This window comes from Penaeus japonicus, unplaced genomic scaffold (genome assembly GCF_977035675.1).
Source record: "Penaeus japonicus unplaced genomic scaffold, GWHDUDI00000001_assembly GWHDUDI00000037, whole genome shotgun sequence".
NCBI lineage: Eukaryota > Metazoa > Arthropoda > Malacostraca > Decapoda > Penaeidae > Penaeus > Penaeus japonicus.
Genome location: NW_028234439.1, coordinates 25,224,020 through 25,234,019, shown reverse-complemented (window position 1 = coordinate 25,234,019; position 10,000 = coordinate 25,224,020). Strand labels below are relative to the sequence as shown.

The window sequence follows — 10,000 nt, the reverse complement described above, 5'->3', positions numbered from 1 at the left end:
AGGTTCTGAAACCGGGGAATCCCAAACTGCGATCTCAAAATGGATTTCTCAAATCGGGGATCTAAAACTAGGATAGTTAAACTGTAGTTCTCAACCCTAGAGTTTTCAATCGACCATCAAAATTGGATCTTCAAACGGCGACTCTTAAACTGGGGTTCTTCAACTGAAATCCAAGGCCAAAGGGGTTTTAAACTAGGGTTCTCAAATTCCAATTCTTAATTGATCTCCAAATTGATACTGGCGAAATTAAGCTAACCATCTCTGCCGATTGTTTAGTTCTTTTGAACGAGGAACAAGTTAAAAATGATTACCTACTTGATAGGTTATTTATAGTTTAAGCTATTTCATTAGACCTTTCATTAAATTAGATATTAATTACTTTGAACGAGGACAAAGTTATAAATGATCACGTACAAGAGAGGGTGTTTATAGTTCAAGCTGTTTTATTAGACCTTCCATTGAATTAGATATTAATTCTTTTGAACGAGGACCAAGTTATAAATGATTACCTATTTGATAGGGTGTTTAAAGTTTAAGCTATTTTATTAGATCCTCCATTGAATTAGATATTAATTCTGTATCACTATTCTTTATTCGATGATTCACCAATGTGTCTGTGGGTCGACGATTTAATAATTCAGGAAAAAGTCTACAAAGTTGGGAAGTTCATTAAAGATAGAAGTCTCGACCGTAGACTTTGTTTAGGATTTTCGGCGTTTGAAGAAAGAAAAAGATAAAAGAGAGAAAACGGGAAATTAACTTAGGGAAAAAGAAAAAAAGGGTGTAGAAAAGAGAAAAAAAAAAGGATGACGAGGGGAGATTAAATAAGAAGAAAGAAAGGTGTAAGTGATAAACAGCGGAAAAAAACAACCAAGATAACAAACCTTTGTCCATTCGAAGATAATGAAACACGAAACATCACGTCCGAACCAGGTTTCGCTTTTATCAACCAGTGACGTCAATCTCCTGCTAACAATATCGCCATTAATCAACAACATCCTTTGTCACCATAATAACTAACATCAACTGGAGCAATAACATGATATCTGAGGTGTAAACCATACGATACTACTATAACTAACATCGTTTCTATGATTTCAAAAGGAGGAAATGATTATGAAAGAAATTCCCGCCACTAGGAGCTTGACGTGACCAGGAGAGGAAACAAAATCCAGTCTGGATTTGGAGGAAGAAAAAGCCAAAGCTTATGTCTAATTCCTAAGCGGCGGAAGGAGGGGGGGGAGGGGGGAGGGGGTGTCGGAAAACCTTCTCATTACTTTTATTTATCTTTTGCTTTCGTTCGTCTTGGGGGTCTTCCAGTTTACCTAAAGGAAGGCAAGTCACTAGAGTTATGCAAGCGTCGTTACTCGTTAAATAAGCGTTGCTTTTGGGTGTTCGCTTAAATTGAGTTTATTTTATCGCTGCCGTAATTCAGGATATTATTTGGGGCATTTTCCTATTTAGCATTTCTTATGTCTCCTATCACAAATAGTATGCATAATAAAAGCTAAGATTTATCTGAGTGACAATTTAAGTACATCACAGTACACGTCAAAATTACACCACAAAGCAGAAGTATTATATTGTAAATTTAGATAGCTACGTAAGTGATCTATAGAATAAGGAAACTCATATTTTCACAGTAATATAGATCTGGTGTCACGAATGTCCAACATATTCCCTTTCCTTCCTTTTTTATGTCACAATACATAGATATTCAATCTTTTCTAACTCCTCTATAAGTTTCAGAGAATCTCCATCGTCCGATTCACAATATTCTCTCTGATTCTACAACGACCCAAATAATTCCTGACTCCTTCATTCAAGAACACCGAATAAACCATTACTTTTCCTTTTTTATTTAGACGTAAATTTAGACGTAGACGTAATCTTCTTAATTACAACTTCTATGAATTCTAATTTCAACAATGGATATCAGCCGACGGAAGTACAGTATCCGAATTAGAATTAGAATTAGTATACCAATAACATTCGAGTGTTTAGCCTCTAGCTCCATCTTACGACGGAGTGTCTCGAAAGCTCCCCCCAACCCCCACCCCCTCCTCCCGCCCTCCCCCGCGCCCTTCCCCCGCCTTCCCTCCCCTCCAACCCCCCCTCCAAGCCCCCTCCAAGCCACGTTCTCCCTTCCCCCGTCAGATCTTCAGGAGGACCAAGTGGAGGTATCGTCCCTGCCTCGACGCTGGAGTCTCCGGAGCCAGCTGGAGGTGACAGCGCAACCCGAGGATGACGGCAAGGACTTCTCGTGCCAGGCCCTCCACCCGACCCTCGGTGCCGCGCCCGCCGCCCTCATGGCTTCCATCACCCTCTCGGTCTTGCGTAAGTGAGGGGGGTGGGAGAGGGTGTGTGTGTGTGTGTGGGGGGGGGTTGTGTTTGTGTGTGTGTGTGTGTGTGTGTGTGCGTGCGTGTGTGTGTGTGTGTGTGTGTGTGTGTGTGTGTGTGTGTGTGTGTGCATGTGTGTAAGTTAGCGAGAGTGGGAGTGGGAAAGAGAAGGAAAGATACGAAGGGAGGGAGGGAGAAAGAGAGAGAGAGGGAAAGAAATTTAGAGAGAGGTGAAGGAAGGAAAGAAAAGGAGAGAGAGAGAGAACGATGAACGAAAGAGAATAAAACAGTTCATACTAACCAAACTAATTTACCAAATACTTAAGAACATTTACGAAATCATTTGACAAAAACCAACTGCTTCAATACCACGACAAGACGACCACACGAACCGCCGAAATCGAAAGAACCAGACCTCTAACTTTTCCCCAAAAGAACGAAAAATGATTCCCCGACCCTACGATTGGCTGACATTATTCGTGGCATTGCAAAAGCGTTCGATAGATTATGAAACCAGACCCCGGAGTCGAGGTTAGACACATGCAGCACGGAAGGAATAAGTATACTTTATTTTTATTTTCTTTTTTTATCTGAAGGTTAATGGCAATGTTAATTAAGACTCTGGCAGTGTTTAGGTTGTATTGTAATTTGTGAAAAGTGTTATTATTTGGTTTAAATACAGATGGAGGGTTGTGTGAATTGCATTTAGTATTTCACTGGTGTTTGTTTTTTTGTTTTTTAACTCTTTCCTCGTGGATCGTCTTCCGCCGAGGGTGTTGTGTTTTCCCTGAAGGTAAACATATATTTATTATAGACTAATGGACATTATACATTATATAACGTATACCCAATGCCTCTCACTTGATAATTATATGAAATCAAAATCTAACTTAGATTCATTTAAAACTGATATCGAAATTGGCAAGAAAAGTCAGCTGATGCCACGTCCAGAACTAACACTGAACGATTGTTTTTTTTTTTTTTTTTATTCCCTTTGTGAATCCATTATTCGATTCTTGTCCGAGTACGCCCTCTCTCGTATCTTTGAAGATATCCTCCCTATTATCCTTCGGTGTTGCATAAGCGAGTTGAACGAACCACTGCCAGTTATTGAAGCGAATCAACCGCACAGAAGGGCACCCTCGACCACTACAGAAAGGTCCTCCTCACGGTGCTTCGAGAACAGCACGTTTTACGATGATATACTATAACACAGTCACTGTAATAACATAGTATGATAACAATGGAATATGTAATAACTATGGAATAACATAGTCATAGTATGAACGTAATAAAAATCGAAACGTTTCGAACGTTTCGGATTCCTTCACGTGTCCCTCCTCAGACGAACCAAACCAAAATGGATGATTCATTTTCCTGAAGAAGGACAAGTAAAGGGATCCGAAACGTTACGAATTTAACGGCGTTCTTACAGAGACTGCGTTATATGACGTCTGTATTTACATGTGTTTATTCTTGTTTTATTGTGCGACGAGTTCCATCGGTTGGAGCTAAAACAATATCACTAATCACAATCACCATCACCAGATCGGCGATTGTATTGTGCGACAAGGGGATACAATATAACAATTACCATTGCACTATTGACTGACGGCAATCTGACTCTTCCACATAATAAAGCTAAAAGCAAGATCCTAATGCCATTAAAATACAACATATAATTCACACGATCCTATTGCCATGATTACGTCGATTGATATGAATTTATATTAATTTCTATATAACCTTAGCGAGGTTAGTGTTAGATTAGATTGTATGAGAATAATTAGTCTTCAGGGAGTAAAAGCTGTATGAAAACTTGTTATTAACTGTATGAAATTGTGTAGATATTGAAGTTTAAATAATGGGAGCGTCCTAGGGGAGGGAGGCAGACTGATAGCGTGTCAGAGAGAGAGAGAGCGAGAGAGAGAGAGAGAGAGAGAGAGAGAGAGAGAGAGAGAGAGAGAGAGAGAGAGAGAGAAATAGAGAGAGAGAGAGAGAGCGAAAGAGAAAGAGAGAGAGAGGGCAAGAGAGCGAGAGAGAGAGAGAGACAGAGACAGAGAGAGAGAGCGAGAGATAGAGAGAGAGCGAAAGAGAAAGAGAGAGAGAGGGCAAGAGAGCGAGAGAGAGAGAGAGCGAGAGAGAGAGTCAGATACAGGGAATTATACTAAAATATCATACTGAAGTAATAAATTAATGTAAAAAAGGTTCACTTGTGTACAAAGTCTTAATCTTCTTGAAATGGTGTTTGTCTAATATCCCTGCGAGTCCATGACTGCACAGTGGACATTATAAAGCAAATGGACTTAACAACAGCTTCTGTCCATTTGCCTCCCCTCGGGCGGGGATTCGGTGCCATCCGGGTGCCATCCGGGTGCCATCCGGGTGCCCCCCAGCCCTCCATCAACTAACCTCCCTTCTTCCCCACCCCCAGACCCCCCCGGCCCCCCCATCATCACCGGGTACGAGACGGGGGACGTCCTGCGCGCCGGGGAGCGCCGCACCCTCAGCTGCCACGTGAAGGGCGGCAACCCGCGGGCGTGGGTGCTGTGGTACCGCCGCGGGACGCTCGTGGACGACACCTCCATCACGGACGGCGCCGGCGTCACCAACTCGCACGAGCTGGCGGTGACGGCGGACGAGGACGGCGCCGTCTACGAGTGCAGCGTCACCAACGACGTCATGGACCACTCGCTCGTCGCCAACGTCACGCTCACCGTCTACTGTGAGTCAGGAGGCGACGGTCTTGTTCTTCTTCTTCTTCTTCTTCTCTCTCTTTCTCTTTCTCATCCTCATATTCGTCGGATTCTCTGTCACGGTCCGTTCTTTTTCTTCTTCTCTCTCTCTTCTTATTCTTATTCTCTCTCTTCTTCTTCTTCTTCTCTCTCTCTCTTCTTCTTCTCTCTCTCTCTCTTTCTCATTCTCATATTCGTCGGATTATTTGTCATAGTTCGTTCTTTTTCTTCTCTCTCTCTCTCTTCGTCTTCTCTCTCTTCTTCTTCTTCTTCTTCTCTCTCTTCTTCTTCTTCTTCTTCTTCTCTCTCTTCTTCTTCTTCTCTCTCTTCTTCTTCTTCTCTCTCTCTCTTTCTCATCCTCATATTCATCGGATTTTTTGTCACGGTCCGTTCTTCTTCTTCTCTCTCTCTTCTTCTCTCTCTCTCTTCCTCCTCATATTCGTCGGATTCTTTGCCACAGTCCGTTCTTTTTCTTCTTCTCGCTCTCTTCTTCTTCTTCTTCTCTCTCTCTTTCTCATCCTCATATTCGTCGGATTCTGTGTCACGGTCCGTTCTTTTTCTTCTTCTCTCTCTCTTCTTCTTCTTCTTCTCTCTCTTTCTCATCCTCATATTCATCGGATTCTTTGTCAGGGTCCGTTCATCCCGAGATTTATTTCTTTTCCTATTCCCATTCGTGTTGCTAGCAATGTTGCAATCACAAGGTTTAATTAATTAACTTCCCTCTTTAATGAAGTTGCGATTTCATCTTTGTACTTATGTCACTCTGTTTCCGCGTATGCCATTGGGTATATATTTTCACCCCCCCCTCCCCCCTTTATGCTCTAGATATACCCCCCTCCCCCCTTTATGCTCTAGATATACCCCCCTCCCCTCCCCCCTCCCCTCTTCTGCTCTAGATATGTACCCCCCTCCCCTCCCCCCTCCCCCCTTCTGCTCTAGATATATACCCCGCTTCTTCGCATTTACCCAAATGGCGGAGGAAAAAATCCTTTAGGTTAATACCTCCTTTAACCTCTAACGAATTAGAAACACGTTGCGCAGGATCACGTCCGTTTCTATATAACCTTAGCGAGGTTAGAGTTTGATTAGATTGTATGAGAATAATTAGATAATTAAAAAGTGAGACTTGAACAAGGGCCATAAGTGTCATTTCCCCTTGGCCACGCTCTAAGGATCTGTAATGAGCGTGTAAACTTTATATATAACCTTTTTTTTAATGGTTTTAACCCACTAATTCACCGCGTTTCCAAGCGATATATTACGCCAGGATGAAGAAAAAAAAATTGAGAAACACTCCTATAAAATCATACCTGCCGAAGCAAGCAGGTCCTTCACGAACCGCATAGCTTGTAAACCTATTAAATAAGTAGATTAAATAAACAAGTTCTCAAATATATTACTGTGGGAGATTGATACATTTGGACTTATATGTGATTGATATAAGTAAATGACTAATGTGATATAATATAAAAAGAATGTAATGCCATGTAGAAACACTATAATGTAATTCTAACTTAAAGCCGCATCTGTGTATGATTTTTAATTGTATACCACTGAGATATAAACACGTGTGCCCTCTGGAAACAGACAGAAGGAGAGAGAGAGAGAGAGAGAGAGAGAGAGAGAGAGAACAAAGTTATTGCTAGAATAACTACATGTTGACTTATTGCAACTCTAGACTTAGAATCAGAGAGATAAAACGAACCAACATAATGAAAAAAATCTTTGAAAAATAAAGTTTGATAATCATAATCACAAGAAACCGATGCCTCGCCTTCTGGAAATTTCTAAGACAGATTTTCGAAAATCTCGGAATGTTTCGTCCATTTCTGACACGTGTTTTAATTCCCTCTTTGACGTTTCTTTCCGTTTTACAATCCCCCCCTTTCCCTCTCTTTTTTTATGGAATCCAAATTAACAAAACTTTGAATCACGAGAAATGCTGTTGATTGAGTGATTACATTTTTATTCCTCTATCATCATTTTTTTCTTCTTTTTTCATCTGTATTAATTTTCTCGATCTATTAAACAGTTCAAAACAGGATATGAACCTCTTTCTTCTCAATCATCTGATCTTCATTGAGTAAAAAAAAAATAAAAAATAAAACAATATTGAACTTTCAGGAACCATTGATAATAAAATGAATTTAAAATATCCTTCAAAGGATATCACAACTTTCATAGAATATTGTGTTTTTAAGAATGTAAGAATGATGTTTTCTAAATTGCTAAGAAATATACAAAGAATGTTTGCTAGTGTTACGGGCTGAAAAACACTTTTTTATCTATTGTTGATAAATCTATCGCTATGTTGATAGGTAATCAACCACTATAACTTCACGTTGCTTTAATGAGTAAATGTTAATAGTATTGATGGAATTATTTCGTTCTTTCTTTCTTTCTCTTTTTCTCTATCTTTATCTTCTTTCTTTCTCCCTTTTCTATCCCTTTTTCTCCATCTTTATCTTCTTTCTTTCTCCCTTTTCTATCTTATTTCATCCTTCTCTTTTCCCTTTTTCTTCCTCTTTCTCTCTATTTGTCTCTTTCTCTCTCTCTCTTCCTCTTTTTGCCTCTCTTTCTTTCTTTCTCTTTCTCTCTCCCTCTCCTATTCTTTATCTTTCTTTCTTTTTCTTTTTCTCTGTCTCTCTCTTCCTTTTTCGTTTTCTTTTTCTCTATTTTTTCCCTTCTCTCTTTCCTTCTCTTTCTCTCCCTCTTTCTCTCTTTCCCTTTCTCTTTCTCTTTCTCGACCTTTTTCTTCCTTTGTCTCTTTATCTTTCTCTCTCATTTTCTCTTTCTCTTCCTTCTCTCTTTCTCTCTCTCATTCTTTCTCTCTCTCTCTCTCTCTCTTTCTTTCTTTCTTTCTTTCTTTCTTTCTCTCTCTCTCTCTCTCTCTCTCTCTCTCTCTCTCTCTCTGTTTTGTTTCTCCCCTTTGCTTTTTTTTCCGTCGTTTCTGTATTTCCCTCTTTCTTACTTCTCCATCTCTCAATCTTTCTTACCCTTCTATCTTTCCTTTTTGTCCACTTCTCCTTTCTCTTTCTCCTTCCTTATTAAATTCATCTCTATCTCCCCCTCCTTTTCTCTTCTCTTCTGTATTTTTACCATCTTTCTCTCACTTTATCTTTTCCTCTCTCTTCCATTTTTCTATCTCTCTATTCCCATTCTTTTATCCTTCTCTCCTTCTCTCCCCCTCCCTCTGCTTCTTCACTTTCTTCCTCTCCTCTATCTTTTATCTTTCCCTCTTTATATGAAAAGCTAAAATTCTTTGCATCTGTTCATAAGTTCCTCTTTATTCCTGCTATAATGCTCACCATCACCTTTTTAATTACATTCAAGATAAAATCATCTTTCCAATTAGTATTTCTCTTAAAATGTCTGTTATTACATCCATTAAAATGCTCATATCCTCATGTTTTTCTCTGTCGTTGTTCATGTTAATGTACTCACCACCATTTTCAATGTCTCACCTCTTTTGTTTTGTTTTTTTCATTATTTTTCATTATCACTGTTGGAATATTCAAAGTCACTCCCTCCGCATCACTCTATCACAATAAAATGGTCACTATCCCGATCGAAATGCTCACCATAGCCTCTCACTTTCACCACAGACGCTCCAGCCTCTGTCACCATCACCGGAGTGTCGGAAGTGGAGTCTGGTTCGTCGTTTTCACTCACTTGTGAAACGAGCGATTCGAATCCACCCGCTTCGCTCACTTGGATCGTGGCCGGTAAGTTTTTTTGTGTTATTCGCACAGCTGATCGAAGATATGGGTAGCAGTGCGAATTAGAATTAGATGTAGGGGGAGATATTATGATATAATAAAGGTCTGTTTTTCTTTCGTCTTATTCGCACAGTCGAGAGAAGACATGGGTAGCAGTGCGAATTAGAATTAGTTGTAGGGGGAGATTTTATGATATAATAAAGGTCTGTTTTCTTTCGAAATTGCCCTCTCCGCATCCGTGAATCGTCTTATTCGCACAGTCGAGAGAAGACATGGGTAGCAGTGCGAATTAGAATTAGATGTAGGGGGGATGTTATGGTATGATAAAGGTCTGCTGTTTTCTTTCGAAATTGCCCTCTACGCACCCGTGAATCGTCTTATTCGCACAGCTGATCGAAGACATGGGTAGCAGTGCGAATTAGAATTAGATGTAAGGGGAGATAGTATGATATAATAAAGGTCTGTTTTCTTTCGAAATTGCCCTCTACGCACCCGTGAATCGTCTTATTCGCGAATCGTCTTATTCGCACAGTTGATCGAAGATATGGGTAGTAGTGCGAATTAGAATTAGATGTAGAGGAAGATATTATGATATCATAAAGGTCTGTTTTCTTTCGAAATTGCCGTCTCCGCACCCGTGAATTATCTTATTCGCACAGTCGAGAGAAGAAAAGAGTAGCAGTGCGAATTAGAATTAGATGTAGAGGAAGATATTGTGATATAAAGATCTGTTTTTCTTCTTCTTCTTCTTCTTTCGAATTTGCCCTCTCCACATCCGTGAATCGTCTTATTCGCACAGCTGATCGAAGACATGGGTAGCAGTGCGAATTAGAATTAGATGTAAGGGGAAATAGTATGATATAATAAAGATCTGTTTTTCTTTCGAATTGCCCTCTACGCGCCCGTGAATCGTCTTATTCGCACAGTGGGTAGCAGTGCGAATTAGAATTAGATATAGAGGAAGATATTGTGATTTAATAAAGATCTGTTTTTTCTTCTTCTTCTTCTTCTTCTTCTTCTTCTTTCGAATTTGCCCTCTCCGCATCCGTGAATCGTCTTATTCGCACAGTCGAGAGAATTCAAATGCCGCAGTCCGTATTAGATGTAGATGATGGAAGATTCATATAAAAGTTGATTACTTTTAATCCGACTGAGTCGATTGATTGCTCTCCTATAATCAATTTCTGTTTTCTTTTGGCTTTAATC

At 40.0% G+C, this 10,000-nt stretch overlaps 1 protein-coding gene across 1 annotated transcript in view; it reads left to right on the top strand.

Moving 5' to 3' along the window:
* The window catches only part of LOC122267895 (nephrin), a 60,992-nt gene that overhangs the window by 15,846 nt on the left and 35,146 nt on the right, over positions 1–10,000 (top strand). Inside the window, exons 4-6 of the mRNA XM_086532514.1 lie at positions 2,158–2,337; positions 4,775–5,065; positions 8,681–8,800. Of these exons, the coding sequence (XP_086388640.1) occupies positions 2,158–2,337; positions 4,775–5,065; positions 8,681–8,800 (591 nt within the window). The remainder of the gene's footprint in view (positions 1–2,157; positions 2,338–4,774; positions 5,066–8,680; positions 8,801–10,000) is intronic.